Raw genomic sequence first — 17,625 nt, forward strand, 5'->3', positions numbered from 1 at the left:
GCCAAGCAGTTCTTTATTGGTTAACCAATGAAAGCAACAAATACTGAAGGACCTCCTACACCAATTCACTCATACAATATCTGCTCCTGCATACACAAAAATAATAAAGTGTCAGGAACTCATAGGATTTATCTTAAATGTAATAACTTATTAGGAATTGACATCCAAAAAGTTGTGTTAAGGGTCTGACAGGGAATTTGCATCTCAACAGTGATAGCAAGGATTTAATTATCATTTATCTGCCCTCCCTTTGTCTACTCAGTGCTTGGATTAGCGGATGTGTGCCATCATAGCTGGTTTATTCGGTGCTGGGAAGTGAACCCATAGCCTCAGCATGCTAGGCAAGCACTTGACCAACCGAGCCACAGCTACAGCATCTTGAAATTTGGTATTTTATCTTCCCAAGGCACAAATGTGCCCTTTAGGTTCCCACCCTGCTGATACTGCATTGCTCATCTCTTCATGTAAGGGTTCGTATGGCGGCTTTCCCTTAATTCTTTTTCTGCCCATTTTCTTCTTTCAACATTTTGTAGACCTGGCTAATACTGCAAAAGAAGGCTCTCCACGTGAACAAGATACACTCTCCCAGTTTGGAGCACCGAAAGAGTCACTGAGGCAGCAGATCCATCGCATGTTTCTTTTACGTGTGAAGCTCATGCACTTTGTGAATAGCCTGCACAACTACATCATGACCAGGGTTGGTGTCTGTCCGTCTCCTCGGTTCTTTTGTCCCATGTAGGCAGTAGTTCAAAGAAAACACTGATCATGTCTTTCTAACTACAGAAGAACCATTAGAACACTTAGAGATTGAAAAAAAATGAAAGCTAGATGTAATTTCATCATAAAATAGCATGGCAGTGGATGGTAATATATTTTTCAATAAATGTTTTCGTTGTTTGAGAATTTCATACAATGTATTTGGTCATATGTATCTCAGTCCCTCCCTTGAACTACTCCCAGATCTACTTCCTTACCCACAGCTTTGTGTCCTGTTTAGTTTTACTTAACACGTAAACTCCACTTGGTGCTGTCCATGCATTCCTGGTTGGCGGCACCATCCATGGACAGCATGTTTGGCCTATTACAAGCCAAACTCCTAAAAATCTTGACTCTCCCTCCCCCAAAAGCCATGAGCTGTGCACAGCTGCTCAGATATGGGAACTCATGACTCCCTTCCCACTCTGCTAGAATGCTGACGGGCTTGATTGTCTGTCAGCCCCACAGCTGCCGCAAGCTCCTACAGTCAGCAGTCCTATCCTGTCTGTCTGACTCTGTTTGCTCTGCCCTCTCATCACCTGGCTTTTAACTGTCTCCTTATTTCCTCCTGCACTGAGAGAGAAGAGGCTGACAGGAAGGGCAGGTAGCTCAGTTGGTAGAGTACTTGCTAAAAAAGCATTGATGATTGAGTTTGAACCCCCAGTACCTACATAAAAAGTGCTGTGGCTTAGCAGTGATGGCGCACACCTTTAACCCCACCACTTGGGATGCAGAGGCAAGCAGATCTCTGTGTTTCAGGCCAGCCTGGTCTACAGAGTGAATACCAGGACTATACAGAGAAACCCTGTCTCAAAAAAGCAAAAACAAAAAACTTCCAGGTGTGGTTACACACACCTAAGGAAGGAGGCAGAAACAAGAGAATCCTGGGGCTTGCTAGCCATGCAGTCAGGACACACGGACAAACGGGTAAGTGCTAACTACGCTCTTGTCTTTCTCTTTCAAGATTCTCCACAGTACAGGGCTGGAGTTTCAGCATCAAGTTGAGGAAGCCAAGGATTTAGATCAGTTGATTAAAATTCACTACAGGTATTTGTCAACCATCCATGATCGGTGTCTGCTGAGAGAAAAGGTGTGTGATGAAGGAAAGTCATTGGTAATAAACAAACTGCCTTGGCCCATTTTGATAGGCCATCCCTTAGGTGGGTGGAGTAGGCGGAACAGAATGCTGGGAGGAAGAGGAAGTGAGCTCAGACTGGATAGCTCTCTGGGGCAGATGCCTCAGAAAGAGGCCATGCTCCCCTCTCCCAGGCAGACACGATGAAGCAAGCCGCCAGGTCAGACATGCTGAATCTTTCCCAGTAAGACTGATGCTACACAGATTATTAGAGATGGGTTGATCGGGATATGAGAATTAGCCTGTAAGGGCTAGAGTTAATGGGCCAAGCAGTGTTTAAAAGAATACAGTTTGTGTGTTGTTATTTTGGTATAAGCTAGCAGGCGGCCGGGGTGCTGGAGACGCAGCCCCGCCGCTCCTATTGCAACAGGTGTGTACCAGTGGGGCGAAAGGGCTATATCTTCCTGCTGTGGGATTTTGAATTCTAAAACTGCTGTCCTGTGCAGTCATCTCATGGGAAAGGACAGGGTTACAGATGTGTGCCCAGTACCAGCAGTAACATTAAAGAAAACATAACTGTACAGAACTGAAAACTTGAGTCTGCAGTTAGGCAGTGGGTGTGCACTAATGCATTATGAATATGATAGTTTTACAACCACTGGGACTTGTGTCTTACGGCCTCTGATGAATATAAATGGCTTTCAGGAGTAAAAGCTCGCGTGCCGTCCTGGAATGCAGGTTGACATCCCATGTACCTTTCTATACATAAAAGACAGTCATTGTGATGTGCTTTTTCTGTGATGTAAGTTAGGAGAAAATATCGGTGTCATTGTCCAAACGTAGTCACCAAGCCCATATTGTGTCTCAAACATTGATCTTCAGGTCAGCTTCGTGAAAGAAGCCATCATGAAAGTGCTGAACTTGGCGCTCATGTTTGCAGAAGGCTGGCAGGCAGGCCTAGGAGCTTGGCGGTAAGTGTGTGCTATATGACGACCCATATTGTGACCATTTCAGCAGGCAGGCCTAGGAGCTTGGCAGTAAGTATGTGCTGTGTGATGACCTGTATTGTGACTGTGTCAGCACCCTACTGACAGGCTTCGTTTGAAGAGTCCACACCCAGTCCTGGTAATGAATGGTTCACATACTATTATAACTAAGAATTCAAGTTTTTAATTTGAAGAATGGAAGTATAGTTCATTGGCTTGCCTACCATGCATAAGGCCTGAAATTGAATCCTATGTGCAACCAATAATAGAATTTATTTAGTTAAACTAGATAGCATAGGTTAGTTTTCTTATAAGAAGCAAAACAGTTTTTTTTAAAAAAATGAGGTCTTTTAATTAAAATGAGGAAACAGTCTCAGAGTATAAGACTTGATTTTATTATAGATGCCTCCAAATGTATGGAGAGGTGTAAAGTCTGTGTGACTAACCACAGTAGTTTCTGAGGTGACCAACCCCTCACACTCGCTGAGACATTTTAAAGTGAGTTGTGGGTGTCGCGCCGGGTGCTGTCCAGACCTCCATGTCTGTAGGCTCTAAAAGGCAGTATGTGTTCATAGAGTGTTTTCACCTGTGTAATATAGAAAGGCAAATGGCTTAAAGTCAGTATACGGGAAGAGGCCAGGAGTCTTTCTTCCATTCTGGCAGGAATGTTGTAGGCTGAAGTGGGCTGTGTCCCACCGTCTGGCTAGGTTAGCTCCCAAAATAACCACACAGAAATTGTACTAATTAAATTACTGCTTGGCCCATAAACTCTAGCTCTTATTGGCTAACTCTCACATCTTCATTCAAGCCGTTTCTGATCATCTGTATGTCACCATGAGGTCTTTGGCTTACCGGGAAAGATTCAGCATGTCTGACCTGGCACCTGGCTGCATGGTGGCAATCTCTGACCCTGCTTTCTTCCTCTCAGAATTCAGTTCTGTCTACGATGCCTACCTATGTTCTGCCCTATCAGGCCAAACAGTTTCTTTATTAATTAACCAATGAAAGCAACACATAGATAGGAAGGACCTCCTACACCACAGGAACATCTCCAGTTTGTCCTGTTTTTATGCTAGGAGTTGAACTCGGGACCTTCGTGTGCTGTGTGAGTGGTTTACCACTGAGCTATACTACTAGCCCGGCTATCTTAATATGTTAATTTGAATATAAATTTCAGTGCTTAGCCTCTGTCTCATTTTTGGATTATATGCAATGGTATTTCATTTTGCTGAAATAAAAGTTCATGTCTGATGGACTGGAGGTTTTGTTTGTGTGCCTGGGCTTATCTGAAGTATATTTACACAAATATGTGAAGGTATCAGTCGCGAGCTGGTGAGATGACTCAATAGGTAAAGGGTTTTGCCACACAAGCCTGACAGCCTGAATCCAACCCTCAAGCCCATATAAAGGGAGAGACAAAGTTTGTTGCCTAAAGTTGTGTCCTGATATCATCATGCATGTGATGGCATACACACACATTACTCACACACATGTTCAGTAGTAGTACACCCAAGAAGAAAATCAGGGGCTGGGAATGTAGCTTGTTTGTGAGCACTTGTCCAGGGTGGCCCATGCCCTGAGTGCCATTCTTGGCAATGCAAAAGAAAACAGAAGCTTTTCTTGCTTGGTGCTGTCCTCTCAGAGTATACAAAACTCCTTTTCTCAGTAACACTGAGGCAGGTGAGAGAATGGCTACTCCATATGCTTCCTAAATTTCTGTAACAAATGACAGCCAAAAGTAGCAGTGGGGAGGACTTCAGCACCTCAGAGCCGGTGTGGGGGACATAAGTCTTAGCCTACTTGGAAAGTGGAGGCTGAAAGATCATGAGTTGTAACATGGACGGGCCTGGTCTGCTTATTGTTGGGGTTTTTGTCCCACCCGGTTCCCCACAACTGTTTAGCCCCAAAGAAAATCACATATAGGTCTCTATAAGTTTTAAAGCTGATTGGCCCTTTATCTCTAGCCTCTCACTGGCTAACTCTCATATCTTGATTAACCCATTTTTCTGATCTATGTTAGCCATGTGTCTCAGTACCTTTTTGTAGTGGGGCACTGCTGCTTCGGTGGTCTGGGCAGGAGTGGGAGGAATCAACTTCCTCCTTCCCAGAATTCTCCTGTTCTCATTACATCATTTCTACTTCCTGTCTGGTTTTTCCGCCTATATTTCCTGCTTGGCCAATCAGCATTTATTTAAAACATGATTGACAGAATACAGACAATTCTCCCCCACCAATGAGTGAAGGTTAGCTTGGGCAACAAAGAGACTCTGCACACCAGTGTTGACGGATGTTTGCATGTTTCACTGTGGGACTGCAGACATGGCTCAGTAGTTGGGGGGTCACTGACTGTTTTTCCAAAGGACCCAGGTTCAATTCCCAGTACCGGGACACCTGACACGCTCACACTGACATACACAGAGGCAAAACATCAATGCATATTGAAAAAAATTTTTTAATGTATCAAATGTGCTTCTAAGTAAATACTGTGGTAAGGCTGAGGAAAACTTGTTGGCTCTTGGTAAGTGACTGACAAAGATAGTTGATGAGTTGTTGTATGGGAGACACACAGACACACACACACACACACCTGCTCACCCCAGAAAGGGAAAGCATGACAGACCAGTAATGGATGCACCCAAATTCAACTTGGTGAACAGTGAGTACACGCTGGGGATATTAACAGGGTTAATAACGGATGAAAGTTACTTAGAAGAGCCCACCAGGACATGGGTAATGCTTCATCAGAGCTTCCCTGGAGCTCCTGCAGGGTCTGCAGGCAGCTTGACAGAACCTCTGCTCACCTCTGTACCGGCGTAAATAAATGCAAGGCTGATATTAAAGAATATATACAGCTTTAATGTTTAAATAAACTTACAGAACCGAGGTTCCCGCGCAGCCGTTTTCACAGGAGGCAGGAAAAAGGGAGGGGCCGCCTCCCGCGCGCCCGATTTATTCATACGTATTCGCCCGCGGCAAACCCGCCCCCTAAAGGGGCTGGCTTAACCCTACATCTCCCCCTTTTGTCTAAATAAGACAGAACTAAACCAAATATAACTATAAACAATAATAACAAATGATAAATATAACAAGCAATATTGAGATCAAAAGTTTTGCTTGACATTCTATCTCAAGGAGTCTGAATAATATAGAGAGGAACTACAATTAAATAATCTTCAACGCCATCAAAGATCTGAGAAGGGAATAAATATTACTTAACAAATGAGAGATATCCAAAATGTGCAACAAATGACAGAGACAACTGACTACCTGGGCAATCACCCAAGGTCTCTTTTGCAATGTTGAGTCAACCAACTTTGGCTAAGGCCTAACATAACTGACATACCATTATCAAATGTAAGGAACTTTCTTAGAATTATCCTACCCTGTCTTGGCAAGATAAGACAATCCTGTTTTATATCTTAGTCAGTAGTTGAGGTATGGGCTTTTCTTAACCCAAAGGCCAGTTCTTGCCAAGAAGACAATCTCCCAGTGGAGTGTCTTTGGTTCTCAACGATCTCTCGGGAGTAGAGTGGCGTTGCCAGGAGTAATTGTGTCTCACTGGCACAGAATTCTAGGTTAGATTAAAGGCCATTTTCTACAGCTCTTCAAAGAGGCTGAAGATTATACTATCTATACTAAAAAGAATCTCCATATATCTAAAAGACCTGATTAACCTAAAAATAAATATGACAAACATATAATTCTCAATACCTATCTAATTTGAAAACTAAGAGAAAAAACTGTGCAATATATGAAGACAATGATCTTCACCTGTAAACAATGTCATTACATATCAAATGTAAACAATGTTATTACATAAATAGTATCAGAGGTAGAAATTTACATTGTGATATGTTAGATGTATCCATACAATATAAGCATACTCTTATACAAAAATAGAGGTAGGAACACTCACATTCAATATTCAATATATCAATATACAAGAAACAGTACCAATATAATTTTCTAAAAACAGTAAGTCACAAATACCAATCATCCCATCAAACCAGTTAAACCCCCCCCCCGTTTTTTTTGAATATACCCCTAATTCCATACAATATCTCCCCATCCCCTCAATCCTAAACCAACCACTAAAAGATGTCCCTAACCCTGTGGGCAAACTGTTGGGAGAGGGGACCTCGTCCTCTTAGATTGCTTCTAGCTGACATGGGGGCGACATACTTCTTAGGGGCCCCTGAGAAATCAAATTATGGTAAAATTCCCAAATTAACCTTTGACCTAAGAAAATTATAAGTAGTCTCTGAGCGTTTTGAGAAGGTCCGGCCAGAGTGTTGTCAAAAATGTGTATCATTCGAAATTGTCTCCTGCAGTTGGTACCAAAAAGCAGGTCTAATATTCGCGCATAAAAAAAAAATTAATGACGTCATTAAAACCAGATTGAGTTGATGTTGTGGGGCCCCATCTTCATCCTGGAATCTTCAAAGATTACTGTAGGAAAATTTAAACATTAACAACAAGGACATATACTGACATATAAAGAAAGACACAGATATGAGGAAAGGCAAAGAACGTTTATCAAGTATAAAATTATTCTTATTTTGTCCCATTTCATGGCTCCTGACCTGAGACAGAAACTCTGAAATATCTCTTATCAACAGGCTTGGAATTGAAGAGGGACTGAGCCATAGTCCAACTCCAAAACCAGCTCTACCCATTTATAAAGAAGTGTTCAATAAAACATATAAATATATATATAAAATCAATACTTACAGTATGTATAGAATTTATTGTTGATACTTAGTAGGTCGTAACTATTTTCCATCCTTCAGTAATTAAATATTCAGGATCCCTTAAATTCTTTGAAGATGAGTATTTTCCTGTGGAAATAAGAAAAGAACCCTGCCCCCAACTGATCTGTAAACTTTACCCTCAGTATGCTAGCCATCCTTGTGAATGAATTGTTATTTATCCTTTCCAAGTGACTTCTCTTCTTCAAACTGAATCTTTATTAATTTTGGCGGTATCCATAATTTTTCCTCACCTGTGGAGATAAGAGCAAAACCCCTTCCCCAACGCAGCACATCTCCTGGCTTCCATTGTGAGGTCAGCACATCCTTGAAATAAACTGGTTGATTTAGTTCAGCAGACTTTTCCATTATCCAATGTCTTTCTGCAGCCATCGTTCCCTTCTCATTAGAGTTGAGAAAATTCAAGGTTAACAAAGCATTATGTAACCTATTTCTGGGGGCGTTTTCCACCCCTTTCTGTTTGCTCAACATATCCTTTATAGTTTGATTTGATCTTTCTATGACTGCTTGACCTGTAGGATTGTATGGTATACCTGTAACATGCTTGATATTGTAATAATCAAAAAACCGTTATATTTTCCTAGAGACATAAGCAGGACCATTATCCGTCTTTATTTGTGTAGGTATACCCATGATAGCCATGACTTCTAACAAATGAGTGATTACTGAATCTGAACTTAAAGCAGTTGCCCACTGAAAGTCTGAATAAGTGTCAATGGTGTGATGAACATACTTCAGTTTGCCAAATTCTGCAAAGTGGAACACATCCATCCATCTGCCAGATTTCATTCCTTTGGGTGCCCTTCAGATTAGCCCCTGCTGGCAGTGGCGTTTGGTTATAGAAAGAGCAGGTAGGGCATTTCTTTACAATCTCCTTAGCTTGTTGCCATGTAATAGAAAACTCTTCAAACCTTTGCTTTTAACATGAGTTTTTTTATGAAATTCAGAGGCTTGTAGCACACTACCAATCAATAATTGATCAATTTCTGCATTACCTTGTGCTAGAGGACCTGGCAGACCCGTATGGGATCGGATGTGTGTTATGTACATAGGGCAAAGCCTGTTCCTGATCAAATCTTGAACCTGGAGAAACAATGAGGTTAGTTCTGTATCATCAGGTATAAATTCAGCAGTTTCAATATGTAAAATAACTCTTTCTGCGTATTGTGAATCAGTAACTATATTAATAGGTTCTTTAAAATCTCTTAGTACCATAAGAATGGCATGTAATTCCGCCTTCTGGACAGAATCATAAGGACTTTGTTCCACCTTACCGAAGTCTTCTGATTTGTAACCTGTCTTCCCTGATTTATTGGCATCAGTATAGAATGTACGGGCTCCAGTTATTGGAGCATCACGGACGATTTGAGGAAGGATCCAAGAAGTTCTCTTTATGAAGTTAAGCCGCTTGCTTTTTGGATAGTTGTTATTAATGTCTCCCAGAAAATTAGCACAAGCTCTTTTGCCATGGTTCATTATCTTCCCATAATTTCTTTAGTTCATCAGCAGTGAAAGGCTCTATAAGTTCTGCTGGGTCTATGCCTGCTAGTTGACGGAAGTCTCAGCTTGCCTTTTATAATTAACTCAGAGACTTTTTCCACATAAGTTTTCAGTTTCTTACTTGGTTTATGTGGTAAAAAGATCCATTCCAAGATAATATCATCTCTCTGCATTAAAATTCCTGTAGGAGAAATTTTTGATGGTAGTATGACGAGAATACAATCAAGCTCTGGATTCACTCTGTCCACATGTGCCTGTTGTAATTTCTCCTCAATCATTGTCAGTTCCTTTTCTGCTTCAGCTGTTTATTCTATGGGACTGTTTAAATCTTTTTCACCATCCAAGGTTTTGTTCAAATGAATTATTAGATCAGGTGTTATTCCAATAGCTGGTCGTAGACTGGAAATGTCTCCTAACAGTCTTTGAAAGTCATTAAGAGTCCGTAGGCGATCTCTCCGAATTTGTGCCTTTTGTGTCTTAATTTTTTGCAAACCTATTCTATAACCCAAATAATTAACTGAATCTCCCTTCTGAATCTTTTTACGAGCAATTTGCAATCCCCATTTGGGTAAAAGTATCTGTATTTCTTCAAACAGTCTGTTCAAGGTATCTATGTTTGAATCGGATAACAAAATGTCGTCCCTGTATACTATAGATTTGGGAAATTTCTTGTGTATTATTTGTAATGGTTGGATCATAAAATATTGGCACAGGGAGGGGCTATTTAACATACCCTGGGGGAGGACGGCCCAATGGTACCTCCTCGAAGGTTGAGAATTGTTATAAGTAGGCACTGTGAAGACAAATTTTTCTCTATCTTCTTTTTGCATAGGTATAGTGAAAAAACAATCCTTTAAATCAATAACTATGAGAGGCCATCATTTTGGTAATAAAGAGGGCAAAGGAATTCCAGATTGCAGAGGGCCCATAGGTTGAATAACCTTGTTGATGGCCCTGAGATCTGTCACCATTCTCCATTTACCTGATTTTTTCTTAACCTCAAATACAGGAGAATTCCAGGGGTGGTAGATTCTTCTATATGTCCAGCATGTAGTTGTTCTTGTACCAGCTGTTCTAAAGCCTTTAACTTTTCCTCAACTAAAGGCCATTGCTTTGTCCATATTGGTTTCTCAGTCAACTATTTTAGAGGCAAGGCTGTTGGTATCTCTGAAGGGACATCAATTGCTTGTTCTTGCACAGCCCGAATGGCCAGTTATCTTCGTTTGTAATATCTTTTAATATTATTCTCAGAAATATAGGCTCTAGAAGTAGCAGGAATGTTAATTTGTGTATTCCATTGTTGTAATAGGTCAAGACCCCATAAATTCATTGCAATATTGGCTACATATGGCCTTAATTTTTCTATTTGTCCCTCTGGCCCTATACATTGAACCCATCTCGTGCTCTGCCGTACTCGAGATATGGGTCCAATTCCCAGGAGCTGAACATTTACATTCTGAAGAGGCCAATGTGGATGCCAAGATTCTGGGGTAATGATACTTACATCAGCACCTGTGTCCAACAGGCCAGTAATAAAAATGCCATTTACACACACTCTCAGCTTAGGTCTTTGATCATTTATAGAAGTTTGCCAAAACACACGTAACTCATCTTTCTGATCACTATTGCTTGTAACAGTAGGCATGTGGTTTGCTAATTGTCCTGACGAGGCACGTTCTCTCCAGAAACTGGAAATGACTGAACCATGTTTGCCATGGGGGCCTGTGAGGCCCCCCCTCTCACGTTTCCCGTCTGTATCAGGTCATCCAATGTCTGCCTTTTCCACATCTTCTGCATAAACCTGAAGGCTGAGTCCTTCTATTTCTGTTATTTTTAGAAGATGCATTATTATTATTTCTGAAAATCTGTTGTCTACAATTCCTTTTCATATGACCCATTTTGCCACAATTAAAACATTTGGTATTCTGGTGTCTCCTTTTACCATTGGAAATTGCTTCTTCTACCCATGCTTCAGTGCCATAGTCAAATGTGTCAACATTCAGTGTATGCAAGACCCATTCTTCCAAGGGCATTGATCTGAACTTTAAAGGCCCCAAGATCTTTTTGCATTCCACATTTGCATTTTCGTAAGCCAAAGAGTCAATCATTATACGTCTTGCTTCTGGGTCAGATATCCCTATTTGTACAGCCTTAGTTAGTCTTTGTAAAAAGTCACTAAAGGGTTCTCTCTGACCCTGTTTAACTCTGACAAATGACTCCATTCTCTGTCCTGGGTCTTGTACCCTGTCCCAAGCCCTTAAGGCTGCTGTAGTACACATGGATAGTGTGTTTTCATCCAAATTAGTTTGTTTCTGAGGGTCGGAAAAGCCCCCTTCACCTAGAATTTTATCTAGGGAAATGTCAATTCCCTTCGCCTTTTCCTGCTGTTCTAAAAGTCTAACCTCTTGACTGAATAAGCATTGCCATTTCAATTGCGGTCCACTCTCAAGCACCGCGGAGCTCAGCTGGAGCCAGTCTGAGGTGGTTGCTCTGCTTGTTGTGGCCCAAGATTTTAGCATCTCTTTAACAAAAGAGGCTTGCATCCCAAAAGTCATGACAGCCTATTTAATTTCTTTGAGATCATTCATACGGACAGGCTCCCATGTATCTTCCTTGATGACCCTAGGGTTTCTGGAACCAATCACCTTCTCTGTTGTTATTACTGGAAAGGCATGTAGAGCTGTAGGTAGAGCTTTGTGGAAATTATCCCGGAGGGATTTATCCACAGATGTAGTTAAAATTTGCCTTTCTACCCTTTGCTCTTCTTTATCAGAATTTAGAAATTCCTCAATCTTTTCAATTCTATTCACCATTGCTTTTTGCATTGTCTGAATCTCCTGTCCAGAATTATGTTCCAAAGCCTTTATTGAGGATTCTAAAGTATGAAATTTGTCCGTTAGAGATAACTTGTCACCTTTGGACATAATTTTTATGGCATAAACCGTGCCTTCTTGTATTGACAATCTTTCTGCCAATCTGTCATAAGCTTTAGACAAAATTTGATTGTCACATTCAGCAGTTTTGATTCTCTCAGTTAATGTTTCAGTTCCTACAGAAAGGGATTGCTGGAACTTATGATCCAAATCAGCTGTTCCTTCTTCCATAGTAATGAATTTCTCCTTAATATTATCCTGTGCCTTTTTAAATTTTGCTCAGTTAACCCGAGTCATATTAAACAAAGATCTGTTTTCTTTAAACTTTAACTTTAAACTGATTCTTGAGAAGATTGTTGTCATTCTCAATAGTTTTTAAACGTTCAACCTCTGCCTTAAGAGACTTCATCATTTTCCTATTATCAAACCACATAGTGCTAAGGAAAATTACGAATCCCAGAAATATCCATAGATGTGGGGTGATAGACACCTCTTGTAAAATCTCCCACATGGTACACTCAAAAAATCTGTGAAAATCTAAAACAGTCATGTTCTCAGACATTTTATTTGTAAAAGAAAAAATTCTTTTACCTGCAATGACTGGTTCCTGCCAGTGGTGGCGAGAGTCCACTTGAGTCCACGTGGCCTAAGTCTGAAATAAATGACTCAACAACAAAAAGTGGAGCAGACACCAGGCTGATAAATAGCCATTGGGCCAGAAAGCGAACAGAGAGAAAAGCCACCAAAATGAACAAATCAAAGGGATGCCGGCGTGTTTGAGCCGGCTCACAGGGCCACTGTCAAGTGACCTGAGCGCTGGCCGGCGGAGGTGGGAGGGGAACAGAGACTGATCACACTGTTACAGAGGCGCTTGTGCCACTGTCAGGCAGGGCGGGGCCTGGGAGTGCTAATACTCCTGTCCCGTTTGACTTTTTAGCAGGCACCAGGAAAGATCGAGTCGCTCAGAATCTCAGCTGCGTCTGCAGCCAAAGTCGGACCGGCAAGGTGCCGCGCACCCAGGGAGACCTCCGGGGGGGAGGTGCCACTGGGAGCGGTCACCCCCAGGAGCCTCCGATTTTGGGGCGGGTATCCGCAAAGCCCCACGTTGGGCGCCAAATGTACCGGCGTAAATAAATGCAAGGCTGATATTAAAGAATATATACAGCTTTAATGTTTAAATAAACTTACAGAACCGAGGTTCCCGCACAGCCGTTTTCACAGGAGGCAGGAAAAAAGGAGGAGCCACCTCCCGTGTGCCCGATTTTTTCATACGCATTCGCCCGAAGCAAACCCGCCCCCTTAAGGGGCTGGCTTAATCCTACACACCTCCTCTGGGCAGCCTCCTTCCCCAGCAGTTATTTACCTAATGTAACGTGGAAGGGGACAGCAGAAAGCTTCCTAGTTTCCACTCTGCCAGACATGTGACCTAGCATCTCCCCTCCTGCTTTGGGAGGGTACTGATTCCAGGAAATGCGTCAGTTTAGAGGAAACCCCTGTACAATATGAGCATATTATGAATGAAGTGTTTTCCTGTGTATATTGCTCATTTCCCTATTTAAAAAGACAAAGTCATATCTACTGATGACATGAAAGTAAAAGCTAAACTGTCAGGGGAACATATTTCCATGAACGTGACCTGATGTGACCCTGGGTATTGTAAACTGTTTCCTAAGAAGGGCTGCAAGCTCACTCATTGAATATATATACTGTGTGCAACTATAAGAACCTGAGTTTAGCCCCCAGAATCCCCATAAGAAGGGAGAATGTGCTTGTGTGCACTTGTAATCTTAGTGATGGAAGGGTAGAGACAGATCCCAGGGCATGCTGGCTGTCAGTTCAGGGATAGACCTAATCTCAAAAATCAAGGTGGCATGTACGTACCACTAAAGTGGTTTAAAAATGAGTACATAAAGTTAGGAAAGGAAACGGCTGGGAGAACAGGAAAGCTGGAGGTCGGAGGTGGAGGTGGCGCTAATCAAAACATATCATGTAGGAAATACTCAGACAGTTCTTTAAAAAATAAGACTGGGTGTTGGTGGCTCATTTCCTTAATCCCAGCACTCAGGAGGCAGAGACAGGCAGGCAAATCTCCGAATTCGAAGCCAGCCTGGTCTACAGAGACAGTTCCAGGATGGCCAGGGCTACACAATTGAACTCTGTCCTGGAGGCAAAAACAAAAATAACCAAACCAGACAGTGCTGAAGAATAACACCAGTGGTTAACCTTTGACTCCCACATCACATGAACACTTATCCCCATGTTCACCCACACAGGCAAATACAAGCACATAGACAAAACATTCCTAAAATATGATAGTTGCGTAACACTAAGCATAATTACTGCCTCTGAGTTTCACACTGAAAATAGTTAAAATGGAACATCTTACGTGCTACGTACTTTACCATTTTCTAAAGGTCTCTTAACTATTTCACATTTTAAGAGTTTTATATCCTAAGTGTATGCTTTACTTTATAAATAATCTTTGTTTGTAAAAATACGTGTTCAGAACTAAATAAAGGAAAAGGGAATATCTCTAGTCAAGGCTTCAGAATTAAGTGCTAACCAGAAAATGGTTGATTTTATATCTTAACTGAATCTTTCCTAGGGACTTATTTTTTGAGGCATTGTCTCATGTAGCCAAGGCTAGTTTCAGATTTGCTGTGTAACTGAGGGTGATCTTGAACTTTGGAAGGTTTATTTCTTTTACTTTATGTGTGTGGGAGTCTGGCCTATATGCACGTCTGAGCACTGTCTCCATGCTGTGCCTGTGAGGGCAAAAGAGAGTCCTGCAATTACATGTGGGTGCTGAGAAGAGCCTGGGTCCTCTGTAAGAGCAGCTACTACTGCTCTTAACTGCTGAGCCCTCTCCAGCCTGCCTCTGCCTCTCGAGAGCTTGGGACTAGAGCGTACCACACCCAGTTTCATGTGGCTCAGGAGAGCACCCAGGGCATCAGACATGAGTCAAGTGACAGCCCCTAAGGACTTTTCATATTAAAGAAAGACAGGATGGAGTTCCAGAAGCCTGGGAGCTAAGGCATTAAGATTTTAAGTTCCTGTCAGTCCTAGCCAACATAATGAGACCTTATCTGTGAAAACTGATGCAAACTAATGTAGACTATGATGTTGCATATTTCATAATCTTTAGGTTTAGGATTATAGAAATTACTTCATTGATAATATAGCCTGTCTATTACTAGTTTCACTGAACTTAATATAAATCAAAATTTCCTTTCTTCCTTAGGATGGAGTCTATAGAGAAAATGGAATCTGATTTTAAAAACTGCCATATGTTCCTCGTAACCATTTTAAATAAGGCTGTCTGTAGAGGATCCTTTCCCCATTGTGAGTACACCGTCCTATGTAGTCACCGTGTCATGACCTTAGTGTAACTAAATCTGTGTGTCAGTAGCTGTTACTAGTCCCATGGAGAGTTTGCATTTCTCCCATTTCAAAACTGGGAAGTACTAAGCCATGGTTTGAATTGGTGTTGCAGAACTGTGATGGGGTGGGTAAGTACCAGATGGCTGGCACTAACCTGAAGGTCCTGATCGTTTGTGTGCCTTTTATTCCCGTGGGTTCCTAACATGGAAATGTAGGACTTGGAGAGTCAGTTTCTCACTCCTGACTGTCGTGCAAAGTCACTGTAAGATACAGACCCTTAGCAATTTCAGAACTTAAAAGACTGTCTTCTTGCAAAGAAGTGTGGATTTTACAGTTCAGAATCTAGGGTGTGAGGGAGCTAAGCGATTTCTGAGAATGGTTGAGGAGGCTTCAGGCTGTGGAGACAGACTAAGTGGTGTCTGCATCCAAGCTCTCCCCTTTTTTTTAGTAAAGACCGTATGTACTTTGAATCTCTTCTCTATTTGTGTGTACTCTGACCGCAATACACTACTAAACACAGCCAGATGTGAGCTGCGAACTGCCTGCTTAGGCGGTAACATTTATGCATTTGTTCATGTTCGCCCATAGATTAGAATACGATACTGCATTAGGAGCTCTCCTGGGTTGTGCTGCTTCAGTGAAATGATTCAACATTTAAAACTCTGAAGTGCCATTTATAATAACAAATGATGGTTTTAATTAAAACTATAATAGATCTTTAAACACTTTAAGTTTTGAATTCACTGCCTTAACTAAACATTTAAACAAATTTAGAATTAATTTTTAACCTTTTTTCTTCTTCTTCCCACAGTGGAATCTCTAGCACTGTCCCTCATGGCCGGCATGGAGCAAAGTTAAATATCTCTAACGTAACAAGTACCTTAGACTTCATCATCGTCCATGTACATTTTCACCGTTTGCAGCTGAGAAATAAAAATATTTTTATTTTTATTTATTATCCTATCTAGACAAATGAATTATAGGGATTTTCTCTAGAGATTGTTTGCAAGTATGTAGAATTATGTATATAAGGTTTTGTATCTAATTGCACTATATATAGGTCTATATAAAAGTAGATTATTTTCTCATTTGTTTTATTTTTATTTTATATATAAAAGTATTTGCCTGCTTATACATATGTGCACCATGTGCATATGGGTGCCCAGAAGCAATGAGAGGGCAGCAGATTGCCATGCAAGCTTTAGAGTTACCCGTCCCTAAAGGTGTCCAAGATTTGACTGTCCTTGAAGTATTTAAGCTTTTATGTGCACAGAAAGGTCCCAAAGGAAAATAACAACTAATATCAGTGTACAATCCCAATTTTACTATGGCCGTCTGTCATGTACCAATGTGTATAATATCTAACCATGTATATACTATGTCAAATAAAATTATGTCTACATTTAGTTTTCCACATTTTTCTTGTGTTGCTCAGTAGACACTGTATAGGGACAGATGAATAATGTAGACAGATAAATTCAGTAAGGATATAGAACTGAACTCTAGCCAGCTAGGTCAAACTGACAGTCCTCATCCACCCATAACTGAACCTTGTAGGGTTAAGCCAGCCCCTTTAGGGGGCGGCTTTGCCTCGGGCGAATGCATATGGAAAAATCGGGCGCGCGGGAAGCAGCTCGGCCCTTTCTTTCCTACCTCCTGTGCTACGCGGGAACCTTGGTTCTGTAAGTTTATTTAATCGTTAAAGTTCTATATATTCTTTAATATCTGCCTGCATTTATTCACGCCGATACAGAACCTAAGCTTATATAGTGATGGAAGAAGGTCATTGGCTAATAAACTGCCTTGGCCCGTTTGATAGGCCAGCCTTTAGGTGGGTGGAGTAAACAGAACAGAATGCTAGGAAGAAGGGAAGTGAGCTCAGACAGCATGCCTGCTCTTCTCCAGGGCAGACGCAATGAAGCTCCGACCCAGGATGGGTGTAGGCTAGAATCTTCTGGTAAGCGCACCTCGTGGTGCTACACGCATTAATAGAAATAGGCCAAGCAGTGTTTATATGAATACAGTTTGTGTGTTGTTATTTCGGGGTATAAGCTAGCCAGGCAGCCAGGAGCTGGGTGGCAGGAACGCAGCCCGCAGCTCCTTCAACAGAATGGCGCCCAGACGTGGATGACTGAACTCCACGTAAAGCCTGAGAAAGCATGTTTTCTTGGTAACAGCAATTTCTCGGGTCTGCTCTGCCTGCTAGAGGCAAGTAAGCTCTCTCATCTAAGAGAGGCTTCCTGACTCAGCTTTGGCTGCAAAACTCTGCAGCTCAAAACACTTAA

The 17,625-nt window shown here is 41.6% G+C and overlaps 1 protein-coding gene across 3 annotated transcripts in view; it reads left to right on the top strand.

Moving 5' to 3' along the window:
- Positions 1–16,746, top strand: part of LOC121450714 (gamma-tubulin complex component 5-like) — a 56,573-nt gene extending 39,827 nt beyond the window's left edge. For 2 of the 3 annotated variants that reach the window (XM_041655957.1, XM_041655964.1), the window contains exons 19-23: positions 534–697; positions 1,721–1,846; positions 2,714–2,802; positions 15,201–15,301; positions 16,152–16,746. In XM_041655957.1, coding sequence (XP_041511891.1) covers positions 534–697; positions 1,721–1,846; positions 2,714–2,802; positions 15,201–15,301; positions 16,152–16,198 — 527 coding nt within the window. In that variant the 3' untranslated portion in view covers positions 16,199–16,746. Of the gene's footprint in view, positions 1–533; positions 698–1,720; positions 1,847–2,713; positions 2,803–15,200; positions 15,302–16,151 lie in introns of those variants that run through there. The other variant, XR_005974636.1, reaches the window with a different exon arrangement.
- Positions 16,747–17,625: the final 879 nt, after the last annotated feature.

This window comes from Microtus oregoni, unplaced genomic scaffold (assembly GCF_018167655.1).
Source record: "Microtus oregoni isolate MIOR12 unplaced genomic scaffold, Mior012 000000F_ref0000247, whole genome shotgun sequence".
Taxonomy (NCBI): Eukaryota; Metazoa; Chordata; class Mammalia; order Rodentia; family Cricetidae; genus Microtus; species Microtus oregoni.